At 37.3% G+C, this 17227-nt stretch overlaps 1 protein-coding gene and 1 long non-coding RNA gene across 2 annotated transcripts in view; one reads left to right on the top strand and one right to left on the bottom strand.

Moving 5' to 3' along the window:
* Positions 1 to 4939: 4939 nt before the first annotated feature.
* Positions 4940 to 17227, bottom strand: part of LOC105459277 — a 93587-nt gene continuing 81299 nt past the window's right edge. Inside the window, exon 3 of the long non-coding RNA XR_975659.1 lies at positions 4940 to 4975. This is a non-coding gene — a long non-coding RNA (uncharacterized LOC105459277). The remainder of the gene's footprint in view (positions 4976 to 17227) is intronic.
* The window catches only part of LOC105459279 (neurotrimin-like), a 166252-nt gene continuing 160527 nt past the window's right edge, over positions 11503 to 17227 (top strand). The window contains exon 1 of the mRNA XM_011705178.1: positions 11503 to 12188. Within this exon, the coding sequence (XP_011703480.1) occupies positions 11864 to 12188 (325 nt within the window). The 5' untranslated portion in view covers positions 11503 to 11863. The remainder of the gene's footprint in view (positions 12189 to 17227) is intronic.

Genomic DNA, 17227 nt, shown 5'->3' with positions numbered 1-17227 from the left:
AATCCTGTACACCGATAGAATAAAAGAGATTTTGCAAGTGTAGGCCAGTGCGCCGCCATTTTGGACATAAGAAAAATAAAAAAATATTTTTTTAGTTTCTTATATATGTACAATAATGTCTTCTTTAAATAGATTTTAAATAAAGTTATCCATTTACTCACAAAAAATCCCAAACTTTAGGCATCGTTCTAAAACCTCAAAGGTGGCGTAATCCCTTAAATTGAATGTGACAAGAACTTGAATTGATTTGGATGTAGAGTGACGGTGCTTTTGTTAAAACAATGTTAAATTTAGATACATACAAAATCAAATCAATATTTTAATGAAAAAATAAGCTCCCGAGAATAAATCAAACATAGTGAAGTAAAGGCCTATATGGAGGCCAAATCAATATTGTTTTATATTTTACGACAATTGAGAACTCTTAAGCTATATTTAGTCTAATTGTACATTCAATTGCTCTAAATAAACGGATTCTAATTTAGGATTAGTCAATATACACCATTATAAATTCAGATACTTATCTCGATATAGAATACCTACTATTTCATCAATGATGCGATGTGGAGAAAAGAGAGAGGAGAAATTGAAGCTTGCGATTTGAGCACACACAAAACGTAATTAATTAATATATTTAATAAATTACATTATATCGCGTAACACCATAGATTCCTATGATAAATCACCGAAGTAACTACGTTCTTTCCTCTTTCAACCTGCAACCTGCTTATCGTACCATTTATCTCGTGGCGGTATTAAAGCAAGGAACTCCGTTATGATATTAGCTAATCTGTTTTCGTCTCACATCTCTGTGTTTTTTTTCCACCTATTTTCCTCTTTCTCGAAGTCTGGCGTATCAATCATGAAATTTCGAAAGGCGCGGCCCGAACGGAATTGGCAATTTATCAGGAATAATAATGGAGTTTAACTTGCTCTAGCTAGATGGCTATGAATGTAATGAAACCTTCTTTTAATTGTTTCTTCACACAACAATGAAGGGGCAATCGTTAGTTAAAATACCAAATGATTTTTATATAGCACATAAATATGTAACACATAGTTCCTCTTCCTCATCATATCGGACATTATAAAATATTTGGACTTTATGATAAATTTATGAGAAATTAACTAATTTACCTTTTATAATAATCTTCCATTATTCGTATTAATAAGTTTAATTAAATTTAATAAATGGCCGTTTTCAAATAAGCAGATCGGATTATTAGTGGACGAGTAATTGTTAAATCACATGTTGCATTGGACGAAAATATTTGTTTTGAAATCCAACACGATACTGTATGTGCAGTAATATTAATAGACACTGATTTTGAAACAGCCCGGCGCGAGTTGCGTGTAATAAACTCAACTAAATTCCATTACAAAACTCATATATGTCACGCTCTATTCGAGCTTTTTCGACTACACGCCGTTAATGTAAATATAATTGTAGCGAAAATTTATAATACACAGTGCATTATATTGCGCGTTACATATTGTAGCCGACAAATGAATAAACTTATGCTTTACACATATGATTCACAATTACATCGACCATCTGTGCGGATGCATTTTTCGATAAACGGCAGAACGTAATTAATCGAATGAGTTAACGTGCGTTACGCAACAGTGTAAATAAATAAATAGCCATATGCCAGCCGTCATTAATTAACACATTTTTCACTTTCTTTTTCGACGTTTCTGCTTTATCGCGTGTGTTATCTTTTTATCGAAAATTTTGCGGAGTATATTGTTATATACGGCGTGCAGTATTTCGCGGTATCGAATTTTTTTTTATCAAACTTTAACTCAGCTCCGTATTCTTTCATTATTTTTGAATGAAAGAAGATCGTTTTCGGATATTTTCATTCATGGAATACGGCTTCGTTCCCTTGTGTATATATCACAGTAGTGATTCACACATTCTTTCTAGTGATTCTTTTTATAACATACAGTAAAATTTTTTCATGGAGATATATATATATATACATTTATATCAAAGATTTTTATTGCAGATTAAAAATACATTTATCTCAAAGATTAGGCAAGTACATTTATATCAAGGATTTTTATTGCAGATAATAAATGTGCTAAATTTATATAATAAATATTTCTCGTGATAAAGGAAATGATTTTACGTATATACGTATACGATCGCGGAACGGAATATCGATTTTGCGTATACAGTTTGTTACGCGGAGATAGATCGAGAAGAGGTATAGAATCGGACGAAGGTCGAAGAAGTAATAACCGAATCCAATATTCGTTCCTTTCAAACGACCCGTTCGTTGACAAAAAGTGAAATTTGCCTGTGAAGACAGGGCTGTCAGTGGCAGCCTTACTACGCAGATATACTCGCATATCTTCTCTCTTTCTCTCTCTCTTTTTCTCCTTCTTCCTCTTGTTCACTCACTTATTCGTTCTATGTAGGATCTGTCTGTTGTATATGTATATGTAAATGGATGTATAACTCCTTACACACATATGTATATATATCATCTATCTCCCAGGTATGCGACAGAGGGGTGTTTTACGTTAGGAAAACTGCACGTATCGCACCCACATTTCTCCCGCATGCCACTGTTTAAGCGCGACTTTATGTAATTACAATAACTTTCAAACAAATCGTACATAAAATCATTGTCGCGCACGTTATTTTATTCACTCTTCGCGCGGCACGTAATTATTAATTAACTGTAAGGTTAACGACGGATATTAATTATAAATATCTCGATTTAATGCAAGTGATCCAATCTGCAATTATTTCGCGTTCGCGTTTCTCCCAAAAGTATTTTATTTTTGACGAGTGACGGCCTTTGTAATTTATGGTTAATTAGACGACGCTTAATAATATAGGACGTAATAACGCGCTATGCGCAAGCGACGATCTTTTTTTTTTCTTTTCAACGATTGTGTTACGTGTACGCGTCAATTATCGCGGTTGTGCTCGATCCTGGCTACAGGGATTGTTATTGTTGGGCACGTTGGCACGTTTACGCGGCACATACGCGGCCAGGTTTTGATTTATGGAAAAGTCACGACGTAACGTCGACGTTTATATCGGCAGATATTTATCGGTCGCCCCTTTCGTTTACACTGGTTTAATCGAATCGATCGGCCGCCTCGTTCATTAATCAATTTTGAGGGCCGCTTCGCGCGCCCAGTCGCCACCCATCGTGCTGAAGTCTTCATAAATCGTGCCGCGTAAAAAGCGCTATAGTGGCCGTACACTTCGGCGCGAATTATAACGCGGCGATACCTGCTGGGACATTTCTCGACTTTCATTACACGCCGCGCGCGATCTTGGAAGACAGAAAATCTCACTTCAGCATTTCATTAAAGTTTCGTTGAAACGTTTGAAAGAAAAAATGATCTAAGAATTAAAGAATTTTAGAAATGTGCAGTTGTCACTTCGGATGAATGACAGTCGGTCCACAATAAGAACTTTAAGCCTTACGCCGTAAGATATTGACCAATTACAATCGATTATTCTTCTCATATTCGACTACAATTGGTCTATTTCTTACTGCTTAGGGCTATAAAATCCTCATTGCGGACCGACACTGAAGAGTTCTTGTCGAACGTATCTTCGAGCACAAGGAACTCTTCTGTCAGAGAGCTTTTCTATTTCGAATTCAATTGAAATTCAACAAGAGGAGATGACTTAAGTAAGAGCAACATCATTATTCGAAGAGAGGACAAGTATTATCAAACGTGTACAATTTTCTTTATTTTCTATAACTGCCAGTCATGTATACGTTCGTGTGTTTTCCATATTTTTTTTCCCCGGACTGCCAGCAGTCGGATCAATTTTAAAGGAGCAACATGTGCGCAACAAATTCGCTCTACCTCCGCGAAAACGTAGGGCGTCCAACGGGAACAACGCGCGTGTCGATAACCGTGGACGATACGTACCTACATACATTCGTTTGCATTCGGTACAACGACTCGAAAACAAGCAGTGCACTCGCAGCCCGCGCTCGCGCATTGTGCAACCGGGCTCGAAGTGCGTAACGGTTAATGTGTGTCGGTGACAGATTTTAAAAGCTCCAAGCTCAAAAGCTCAAAACGCGTTGATGCGTCGATAGCGCGCGCGCTCTGTCCCTGCAAAACCGGGAGGAACATTTTGTTCCTCGCGCCCCTTTTCCCTCGCACCCCCTCCTTTGACGTTTGCCGGGTATACCTGTTTTTCTCACTGCCCCCACCCTCTCCCACCCTCCCTCCCTCTCTCTCTTTCTCTCTCCATCTATTTTTGACGATGCTCAGCCACGTCACGTTTTGTTTTATTCGTGATCTGACTTTTCCCGTCCTACCCCCGATACAACAAAACGCCGGTGTTGGGCGAATGGTCCTCCCGCGCCGTGCTCTATCTCTGTTTCTGGGCTACGTCGTTCTCTCGCATATCCCAGCTCGCGCTACGATAGGTATCGTTCTCATCGTCAACACTTTAGAAGGCACGTTTTCGAGCCCTGCATTTTTATCCTGTTAAAACAAACAATTTTATTACCTCGTCTCGAAGCCCCCGGATCGAAGCGATCGCGCGCTTGTTCCTTATACGCCCGTGTTGGCGCTCCCTCTCTCTCTCTCTCTCTCTCTCTCTCTCTCTCTCTTCTCCTCCCCGTCTATACGGAAACCGCGCAGCCGTGAGCATCGATCGCGTTACGCGCCCTGCTTTAAAGTTATTCGGAAAATATATCGAGCCTTTTAGCGCGCGGACATCTCGCGTCTTAGGTGAGATAAAAATCGGAGAGGCGCGGCAATTTTATTAGCCCGCCGTGCCACGATTCCCACCGCATGCGGGCGTAGCCCCTGGTATTCGGAAGATGATTAAATTCCGATACGTGAAATGCAACGCGAAGATCAGAGTGTTAGTGTTAGAATGTTAATACTTTTAATATATAGATGATACCTGACACACCTGGTTTTCCAACAGTCTTGCACATCTGTGACGTGTTTGTGTTTCCCAATTAACAGGTACCTGTAACATATAAATGACAGCTTTGCAGTTCACGAGGCGTAACTATCTTTAGAAAAAATTTAGGATATAACGTGGCATACTTATTTATTCAGTGATACATATTATACGTATTTATTACGTTTCATTGTATTCTTATTATGGGATTGCTGAAGGATTATAGTATTATAGGATTATTACGCGATTGTTTCAGGGATTACGGAGGATTATTATGAGATTGTTCGGTTTCGTTTAGGAATAGAGCGCTTTCTGTCTCGCCCCGCTGGTATAATGTTTATCTCTTATTATCACTCGCCGCCGTCACGATGATTTCGATTTTGTCGCTCTTCGTACATTACTTTATCCACCACGGAGCCAGAGAGGAACGTCATTAATCACACTAGCGAAATATTTGTGAAATATAAGGCCGTAATTACGTGTCCCTGAGGGTGGGCACCCACAATTCCTCCTTCCTCCCCCGTTCTCCTCTCACCACCCTGCTCGTCCGCGCTACAGGAGGGCGTGGTACTGTGGATGGGAGACAGAGAGAAAGAGAGAGACAGAGTGAGAAAGAGAGACAGCGCGCGGGGGTTTAAGGAAGAAAAGGTGTTTGACAGAGAAGAGACGCGAGGAAAAGAAATTTAAACTTTCAGAATTGGCGCTCGCGGACTCGGTAAGAAGATTTCCACAAGACAAAAGCGGTCTGGCGGGAGGTGGAAGTGAAAGGACGAAGGTGCACGGTGGCGGGCTTCGGAAAATGAATTGGTATTCAGTGGGATCGGGGCGACGCAATTACATTCCGATTGTCTCATCGTTTGAATAGTCCCTCATCGATTGTATTGAATCTTAATTGGCTGTAGAGTACCGGGGAGTCTCGAAACTGCAATTGTCTATCGCTTACGGAGTTTTGTTTGCAGAAGGAAACCGGCCTGGTCGACCGAAGATAATAATGTTTTGCGAATTGAGACTGATCCGTTGAATCTCGTCGCGATTGGGAGGATCGAATTGCACAACGGGCGGTGGGCGCGCGTATTCGAAAGGATGTCCCCGTTTATATGAATATATTTCGTGACATTTGAATCACTTGTTCTATAAAAGCTTAAGATTTAATGCCGTCTTTCGGGTGAGCTTCAATATATTTGGGTGTGTCTGATATATTTAGTTATTTAAATGCTTTTTCAATAAACTTTCAATGGATATTAATCGGACGTTATAAAATTATTACAGGTGACATTATTTAATAAATCATCAAATGTGAAAATTATAAATTATGTAGTTTACAGTAAAACGTCAAATTTATTTCAATATTTCTTATGATTATTTTAATAAACAAATTTTGTTCGATATTCCGGGAAATGCAACTCTTTTAAACTTTTGTGACATAAATTGCTGGGTATAGTATAAAAAAAGGTTGCAATGAGAATAAAATAGATACAAAAATGAATAGAAACAATAACATGTTAAAGGTATCTTTACATAATTTTTTGCTTAATTGAAGACTTTGTCATGCGGATTACATACTTCGCCACTCTATAGATACCTTGCGAATTGATAAGGAAAGTTACTCGGAAAAAAGCGACATACTCGCAGACGGTGTTCGCGGAGTTTTTCAGTTAGTGGCAGGAAAGAAATCATTTGACGGAGAAAATGAAAATAAGAGACCAGATGTGTCCCGGACAAAAACTCGCCCCTGATTGTCACATCATTTTCTTTTTCCCATTCTTTCCTTTTTCTTCGAGCTCTCAATACCTGGCCGTCCGTGATTTTATATCCAAATCTCCCCCACAGCATGTAGATTTTCGTCTGCAATGATTTTCATTTGTATAAAGACAATTATCATCGGCTTTTCATGACAGATGGAACACGAAATATAATTTATAAGCGTTCCATAAAGTAATATCAAATTGGATTTTTTTCTAAAATAAGTAAATCGCTATGTTATTATTACATTCTAATCTTATCTTTTTGATTGCGATTAGTTGTCATATTTTTCCATAGAATTGTACACTTGAGATTAAGTGTTTATTTTTCAGCTATCCAGACATTATTAGCTAAATCTTCCGTGCAGTCTCGCGCGATCTCTTCACGATCTTGTAACACTGACAGAAGATATCACAGGTTCTCGCGTTTAAGCGCGGAAGTTTCGCTTAACGATGAAAGTACCAGCGCGCGAGCCGATAGGGTCGGTTAATTGTTCTTACGGAAAATTTCTCAGACGATAATCAGGATGTCAATCTCGACTCGCGCGGAATAAGATGCGAGATAACCAATAACACTGATAAGGAAATGTAAGATAGGAAGTGCAAGCGGAAATTTTAAGGATAAATTCGAAGGACAGGAGTATGGAGTCTCTTTTGCTGTTGGTAACGACGTGGTTGGTTTATCTTCCTCCCGTTCGGTGGTGGTCTACGGATCAGACCTTAGACGTGCCTAAAACTTACATCAAGGTAATGAAAGCCTCGCTCTCTTCCGTCTTCCATCTTTTAGACGTTTGCGTTCCGTTCCGCCGCATATCCGCTTGATCTCCTACGCTGCTTTTATTTGTTCACGGTTCCTCGAACTTCCAACGCGGGTCTCTCGTGGCTGTTTATTAAGAAAACTTTCTGCGAATATCTGGACGCATGTGATGACGACATATTCTTCATATATTATAAAGAATACATTGATATGTATGAGCAAAGCACCATAATCATACATTCTTTATTCGCGCGTTTCGTATAGCGGACAGAAAAACCTGGTGGATTTTTATATCTCATCTTCTTCGGAATAATTTTATGCAAAAAATATCATTGCAAGACATTTTAATCAAACAACTATATTTATTATTATTTTATACCAATATAAATAAAACTATTGTTTTTTTATTTATAATTGAACTAGCACGCTGTATCCATTTCTTCTACGTGCGAAATTATCCCGAAAAGATAGCGTGTGCAAATATTTTTTTTATCCGCTATATATATATTCGCGGTTTGTACAACCATTTTTCATATTCGCTGACCTAAAGGTCGTTTATTCGCACAGGGTTGATGTGGAGCTGCAGCTGCATTTTTTTTCTAAAATTCTTTTTATATTTAAAAGTCTTTGAAAATTGAAAACAATTTTGTTAACAGAATCTCGAAAATGTAAGATAAAAGGTGTGAGACTGTGTATCAATAAACGTATTAAAAAATATAATGGTTTAATTAAAAAAAAACATGCAATTGCTTTTGAAGTCACGCGCATGCACATAAGCAATAGGATTATAAAGGATAAAGCTTACGATATTATTTCACTGCATTGTGCAAATATTTTTTTATACCAATGAATTAATACATTTAAGGGACCAAAGCCTGTGAATCAAAGCTGGATGTTTTAATGCTCCGGTATATAACGTATAACAGTCCACAACTAATAAAAGTAAACAGATGTTTCGACCTCGATTGGGTTATTATCAATGTTTCAACGGTAATCTTAGTAAGAAATGTTATACATATAAAGTCTAAAGTAAATTAAAATCTGTATAAAATTTTACAATAAGTAATAAGTAAAACAATAAAAGTGCGCACGCAGATCTTGTGTAATAGATGCCTTCCAAAATGATAAATTTCTGTAGGTCTTCTAACATTCTTGCGTCGATAGCGGTCTTTCCAGATTTAAGATGTAACATTTTAAATTCCACACATAAGTCCTTTTTAAAACTTTGGTAAGGAATTCGCTAAGATGTCATATTATAACTCAAACCAGAACTCCGCGTGATCACAATAATAATGAATATAATATTTTTTTATATAACTATTGGGATTTTAGAGATATTATCTACCCATATTTCATTGAAATCTTGCAAACATCCTGCATATTATTTGCAATCGCACGTTATATCTTTGTATAAAAATATATCGCGTGCAACTGTGCTCTGATTAAAACGATGCATTCTCTAATGCTTGAAATCAGATATATAAATGCATCATAGATCGAATGTGTATTGTACACTGGAAAATTATAAGCAAAGTGACGACATACACCGGTTCATACGTGAATCGAAGAATAAAGCTGATATAAAGGGAAAATACAATTATGAAAGCTGAATTGCCAATATGTTTAATTTAGAATTTTTACGGAAATAATATGCGATTGCACTCATAGTGCCGTATGAATAGAACGATAAAGAATTATATATTAATTTTCAGATAATCGCCTTCTCTCTTTTGTAGGAAAAAGTACACTGTGCTATTGAAATAAAGTTTAAAGTGTTCATTAGATTGAATGTATGTAACGTGCTAAATAACATCATTATTGTGCAACGTTTTTTATTCGCATATTGTCTTGTCGAAAATTAAATCATATTTTGTAAAAACCAGATTTTAAATACATATATAATTTGTGCATCACGAAATGTATTTGTGTACCGCATAATATTGATATATGTATATTTCTCGAATATTATTATTGTAGAAATGATTAAAGATCCATTATTCAATGCGTGATGCTGTCTATCCGATTAATATAAAAATTCAACATTTTTAAATGCACTTTTCTCTTATTACTTGGCAACGTTACCATCGCAAATCCAATCTTTCATCAAGATTAAAATTACATTAAAATGAACATCGGTAAAATTTGAATTTAAATTACTTCTTTCATATATGTTTGTTTTATACGTTCCAAACGAATTTTTGTTCGAGACGTGTGCATACGTGTGCACACTGGACATCGCGAAGAATAAAAATTCACCGACTTCATTAGCAAATACTCCCTTGCAATTCCGCATTTTTGAATTTATTATTCTCAAACAGCATTCTGTCTTATTTTTCGTGTCGCGAAAATAATCTGAATGATCAATGAAATTTCGCGTACGCGTAACTACGTATTTCATTAAAATGGATATATCCACATTGAAAAAACGTAGTTTCCTCGTGTCAGTGATTACGTTTCACGCGGATATTATTCTTGGATATTATCCGCTTGCGGGATATCGCATTCGGACGTTTTCGAGTGACGCGAGATTACGAAATCTGGAAGAGTATGTCCAAACTCATCCCGGTAGTTTTACGCTCTATTTCGTGTGAGCAAACTCACCGGCGATTTTTCACGAAAATTAAATGTCACGTGAAATGAGTGCACGGCACATCTCCGACTTGCTTCTTGATAAAGAATGGGTGATATTATTCTAATGGCGCTGCAGCCGCATCCTACATGATTCTACCATCAACCGTGCTCATCAGTCTTGTATATCGTATGTTTCGTTCCGCGATGTTGCTCTTCGGTAAACGTGGACTGTATGTTTCTATTATACTGTTTTTGCACGCTAGGGTTGTTATTTAATAAAAGAAATTTGATAGGTCGGGCCATACATTTTGCGCAAACCTTTCCTGCGAGAGTTCATGTTTAGAAATCGTGAGTCGGGTAAAAAAAAATAAAATATAAAAAAATAACAAAACAGCATACAATGCATTAAGACTCAATATTTTTTTTTATGACATTTACATAGTCAGTTGTTTACCAAGCATTTACTTAGGTTGTGAAAATTACTTTTATTAATTATCGTTTATTTGTACAATGAACTTGCGCGAGTAATTAAAATTTCTTTTATGTACGCGATGCAATATAAAATTAATATCCGTTACATACTTTCGCGAATGTATATGCATGTCTATAAAATATTATAATATAACATGCAGAATAGTGACTTTTTGATGATAATATATGTTGCTTTCGATTTATGTTGCGTCGTACATGTGTTTGTGTGTCTCTGTACGTGTATGTGTGTGTGATCGCGCCTTTTCATGGCATATTTATTTATCCACTAACGTTAATAAGGTAACATACCAATATTTCACGAGCGCTGTTTTCAATTTTATCTGAATCGGGATTGGCAAAACGATTTCGATCATGAATGTTACATTTATTCATGGTAGACGCGCGCAGAGAGTAAATTATAATCCCATTACAAGCAATAACATATAAAAATGTAATAGAATTACTATCTCTTGCGAAGCAGGAATAAAATGTTCAAATGACGTTTCAACCAACCGAAGACTGAGCTAACACTAATTCTGTCACGTTTCACCAAGGTAGGAAAAAAAAAGTCAACACCGTGAACCTCAGACAAAATTTGACGTGCAACAACGGACGTTTGAATTATTGTCCCATGCAAATTATCCACGGCTTGTGTGTGGTTTTCTTCGGGGGGGGTTAACCCATCGGGTGTCGCGACTCGTGTGCGACAATGTTCTGAAGAAGAAAAGGAAGAAAGGAACGAAGAGGGGACAGGTTCTCTCAAATGAGGGGACAATGCGTGGTGCCGAGAGAACATGGTGCAAGAGAGGGCAAAAGGAGAATAGACAGATAGCTGGCGGGAGTAGACCCGACTAAGAAAAGTCGAAAATCTTAATTCGGGCGCGGTGCCGCCCTCGCAACGCGATGGGCGGTGACTCGCAAGCGCCGATTGGCCTGGTTCAGGAAAGGGTGAGAGGTCTTGTACGGGGGTGGCAGAGATCTGCGCCGTGACGCCGGGACGGCGGCGTGTGCCGCCGACCGGTTCTACTGGTACCTCTATGAACGCCAGTCGACGCCGGGCGTCCCAAGCGCGCAGTTGCTGGGAGCTGTCCCTCGTATCGCGCCCCAGGTCGAACACCGGGTCTTCGCGTATAACTGACAAGCGACGACAGCTCGCCGAGTACGAGATATCGCGCGAATAAATCACTCGTGGAAAATCTCGCGAGTTTATCGCGGGGAAATAAGAAATACGGTGTGTATCCTCCCTATTTCTTCTAAAAAATAATCGATAATAGACGCTTGTTGACCACGTTTGTTGACTCGAAGAAGTGACATTACGGATCCCTCGACTTGAGACACGCCGTCGAGGATGCATCGCGGTGATATAATCTTTTACAAAATTCTGACCTAGCCTCAGAGTACTAAGCCCTCTTGATGAAAAATCGCACTGAGGATCCCCCGGATCAACGTGAGAAGTGCTTTAACGCCTGTCCTCGCTGGACTCCCGTGGGACGGAACGAGTGTCGTCTCGGGGTAATTGGCAGTGACTGGAGAGACTTGACTGGTGAACCGATAGAATGCGAATGCGGATCTTATACTCGTGACATCGAATTTGTTAATCGGATACCGGTGATGCAGCTACATGCTGGAAGGGGGAAGGGGATGACTGTTAATTTCCTACCGAGGATGGTGGCGGTCTTTGTTTTCGCTTGCCTTCTACTGCAGAATGGTCGGGCGACATTCGCAGCGTTTACCACTGGTAATGTTAAATTTGTCTTACCGCGATACACGATAATAATTGTTGATTTTGGTTTAGCCAAATTATTACTGTTTATAAATGTTAAATATTATTATATGTTTATCGATAAATCTGTTTCATTCACACATTGTATGACCATTGAGACCAACAATTTATTAAAGCATCTGTATATGCAATACGGTTTCTAAAAAGATTTCATGAAATATCAAACACAAATTTCTAAAAAAATTCAAATAAACATTTGTATTTATTAACAAGTTATATAATGCTACATTTATATATTCTGCATGCAATATTAAATAAAAATGACTGCTCGTTGCGTAGAAAGTTTATTTAATTTGGTATTTGTAGCTTTACCTTAGAAAGATATAGTATTTTAATTTTCCTTAATTCATTTTTATAAAAAATATACTGTCAAAATTTATAGCTTGCCAATTGAGAATAAAACTTGTTTATCAGTTGAGAAATATTATTCGAAATAATTTACATATATTATACATCTATACATAAATATCGGTGTGCTATAAATTGGCGTTTTAAATTTGATTTATAATAGATAGAGGTAATAGATGACTTTGTTGAGAGATCGGTACCTAATTATTCATAATTATCTAATGGTGTGTGTATTTATATTAATATTTATATATTAATTATATCAATATATAGCGTTATAACGATTATAACTGTTTGATTCCGCTATTAATTATATAGTTTCAGTTTTGTAGTCGATTAGCATACATTGCAAAAGTTTGTGACACAAACTAAATATAAACTATCCACCACATATCCCCCGCTGGTGTCTCCCATGTTTGTTTGTATGGTGACTTAAACCCGTACTATTCGATCAGTAATCTCGGATTTAATTTTGGTCACGTTAAATCTGGTGCTGACAGTGGTATACAATGTCCCGATATATATTGTAGCTTTGCAACGTTACATACGATGAAAATGAATTGTCAATTTGCACTAAGTGATTAGTGAGCAAAATATAATTTTAGAGATTGCTCCTTTAGGAAGGAAGAAAAATTGTACGTATTTTTAGAATTATTCTCCCCATTAAAATTGAAAACAAAAAGGTTCAGAAAAATTTCATGTACGATATAACATTTATCTATGTATTATATCCATATCATATATAGGATGTACCTTAAATAGCACCCATTAATTATATAGTGTTATCCCTTGTAAAAAATTGATATAAAAAGTCCTAAATCATTTTTTTTTCTACAATGACGCGATCACTACCGTAGTAATTACTGCTTCATTGAGCATTATAGGACAAAATTATTCTTAAATAACATTCATTAATCATATTGCGCTACTCCTTATAAACAATTGATTTAAAAAATTCTGAAATATATATATTTTTTATAATGCTTAATGAAGTTAATTTACTGCAGTAGTGAATATTTCATTGTGACTTTTCAACTCGGTTTTTTAACAAAAAACAACGCTTGAATTAATGGGCACTATTTAAGATACACTCCATATATACGTACATATACATACATCATATACCTATATGTATAAAAAGTAATAAAAATATTAAAATAATATACGATTACCTATATATAAAATAATCATATATTATTTTAATATTTTTGTTAGAAATAAATTATTATTATTTTTTAATGTGTATAGATACCATTTACTTTAAGTCTAAAGAAATACGTTTTGATTATACAATTTTTAAAATTCAAATAATTATGCGTAAATACCCGCAACGCAACATCGATCGCATGGTTAATTGATGGTGAAGGAAAGTGTATTTCGTGGCGTTACGTATGAAATAAAATTCATATTCATACATGGGGCGTAGCATAAAGTTAATACGCACGCCGGCGCTCTTCTTTCCGACGCAATTGAGGTGATCATCGTCGTTCCGAATGACACGTCTTTTCGTTCTCCCTCGTAAGCACTATCACGAAAAAGCTGCTCGAGGGGCTCTAATACCCGAGCTTGCTGAAATTACGCTTCAATGGCGAAATTGCGCTAGGAATGAGCTACGTCCTGCGCGCGTGCTTCACATGCATAATTCATAAGCGAGGCGTCACGGTGAAACCTCGGGCGATAAATATTTTTTGAGGACGGAAGGATGTAAAAGTGCATGCAAATGAATCTGACTGTAATGCAGTGGCTACTACTTACACGGGTATTAAGCTCCCGCGGCCGGCACACTTTTCTTTCCGCACACACCCGCCTTTTACTTCCACTTTATTATTTCGCGTATACCACAATTAAACACAGCGAGCGAATAAAATTTTCGGAAGTGGTAGAGGACGAAAGCAGATGCAAATTAATGCTTCTCTCCGTGCCTGGTGTCGTTTACATCGTAGTACGCGCCTCATCGTAGTACACACGCGCTTTTCTTCCCTTATATATTTCGCTTCTTTATAAGAATTCATATAAGTAATTTATTAGCTATTGTTATGTGCATGTGAGTTATGTTATAAATATATTACGTGAAACTTCCTATTTTAGATGATTCATAACTCACGTCAGGATGTAAAATAAAACATTTAAAAAGAGTCGGAATGCATACACATTTAAAGCATACATTAAAATAGACACATCAAAATACACGATGTATCGAATTGTAAATACTATTCTACTCTGAAATCGTTTAAAGTGGACTTTACATAACAAATGTTCAAATATTAAATGTTTTGATATTATTCTGGATGTTACGCGAAAAATATTACAATATGTTTTATGCAATAGTAATAAATGCAACAAATTAATTTTAACGAAAATAACTAAAATTTTGCTAGATTTTACAACTGAGAATTGTACATTTAATAAAATATTAATTAAATATTTGTTATGTAAACTCATTTTGAGAAACTCATAAAAGACCAATTGCATGTTGTACAATACGTGTGAAGACTAGAATATCATAAAATTTAAAAAGTAAAAAAAGACTAACAGATTTTCGTGAGAATCTCCAAAAAATTTTTGAAAAGAATTGCACGATCGGCTGGCCATCAATCGAATTTATTAAAACAATGTGGATGCGTTAAGCCTGAGGGGGAGGGGGATGGCGTGATTTCCAAATCCAATTGTCTTTACGAACGCACAGATTGCGGTCTTGAAATCGGGATGGCGAGTGGCCATTATCATCCCACCCTCCCGCCATCCCGCCTTCCGGTGGCAGTCGCGGTGGATGCGAATTTTATACGGTGGTCATTCAATTCGCATGTTACTGCCCTCGAGTGCAATCTCTTAGGTGGCGTAGTCTCGCGGCGGATAGAGACAGATAGATGCCGGGGTCCACGATCGGGAATATGGAGGGTCCTCTCATTGTCTCCATATCTGATCGCACTGAACGACGAATAAAACCACTTTAGTCCGGTTACTGCCGATTGCCTCGCCGTCGTTACGTTTAATACATACTTGGTGTACGAGCCCGGTATTCCATTCCGCTGCCGCGCTTGTCTAATTTCAATGAAATTATTGAAGAAATTTGGTAACGATTGTCGAATCGCATATTCGCCCCTTCTTGCACGCGTGTCTGTTTGCCCTTCTTATCGGTGTCGATGTGCGGAGTCGTCTATTCTTAACCAGCATTTGTCTGTCCCTTCCCTTTCTCTCTTTCTTTCGTTTCGCCAATGTCGTTGGTCTCTTCTGCACCAGGGGCTATGCCGCTTTCCCAACTGTTCTCCGCGAAATTATCTCGTAGCCTAAGGGTTGCCATCTGTTTCGATAGGGGAAGCCACCCCTAATTATGTACGGTGACAGTTGTAAGGGTGCTAAATCTAATATCTAATGTCCGAACGGAGCGCGAGGACTGTGCTATACGTGCCGAAAATACGAAAGATTTTCATATATTTTGGCCAATTGTTCGGCTCCGTAAGAGGCGCTCATCCCCTCATACAGCGTAGATAATCATGGTTATGGTACGTTTAACAAAGAAAATAAAACTACTCTTTGGGAATCGTTTAGAGATTCGGTACGTTTATGAATTAACGGACATTCAATTCCAAAATATCTTTTTTATATTATGCCCCTTAACGTGTATGTATAATTATATATTCTAAAACTATATTTCTATTAACATTTCTATTTACATATGACAATTTATTTAAATTCAAGTCTACTTGAAGATGAGTAAGATTTTGTTATTTATTTACAATTTATTCTTTTTATATCTAGAGGTAGGCTTCCTTAATTGTTTACAGTTTAAGAATTACGTTTGCAATCTGATACCTTGCTAAAAACTTTATTATTATTAAATTGAATCCGGGAATCCATGCGCAAAAGGGAGTACAGGAAGACATACGATATTCTTACAAGTATCTTTTTGGTAGTGCGTAACACAGGAAACATCGTTCGTAGTATTTTCATATATATTTCATCTTTTACTATTTTATTGTTACGATATCGTGTGATATAATATGCACAAGGTACAAGTCTGTATGTGCGTATGCGGCGATCGTGCGTCATCTGCCTTTAAGTAGGGTAAAGTGGGTGGACTGGAAGTTGTTCTGAACGTATACACATTCGTATACACGTACAAATACATACAAAGAGAGATAGAGAGAGCGAGAGAGGGGGGGAGGCAGAGGGAGAAGGTGGGGGAAAGCTTCGTGTGCTGTGCACCCCTGGGATTCTCGCTTCATGCATTTTATATTTCGGCAGACTTTGATTCCTAGACGGGCCGCATGGCTCACGGGAGTAATCCTTAATCTTTGATCGGAAATTATCTTTGATCATGGTTCAGTCATTGGACGTTCTTTCTAGACCCTCTTCTTATCTCCCTGCATCCCTCGGGCAGGTACCTATCCGCGTATGGCAGATACGCCGACGCCTTCCTTGAGGGAGAAAATTTTGGAAAAAAAAAACAAGGAAAGGAAGCAGAGGGAGCACGAAATATAATTTCCTGGAATAAATATGTTCTAATTTTTTCAATAATGTCGATAAATGTACGAACAGAAAAGAGAATGAGTTAGATTATGTGTACATTTTTTGTGCATGCAAATTTGAAAAAAAAAAAATTGTCTACCGGTATAATAAAAATAATTTTCGAATATACTTTCCAA

The sequence above is a fragment of the Wasmannia auropunctata genome, unplaced genomic scaffold (assembly GCF_000956235.1).
Source record: "Wasmannia auropunctata unplaced genomic scaffold, wasmannia.A_1.0 LD334199.1, whole genome shotgun sequence".
NCBI lineage: Eukaryota > Metazoa > Arthropoda > Insecta > Hymenoptera > Formicidae > Wasmannia > Wasmannia auropunctata.
The sequence above is the reverse complement of the archived record's forward strand: the minus strand, read 5'-3'. Positions and strand labels throughout refer to the sequence as shown.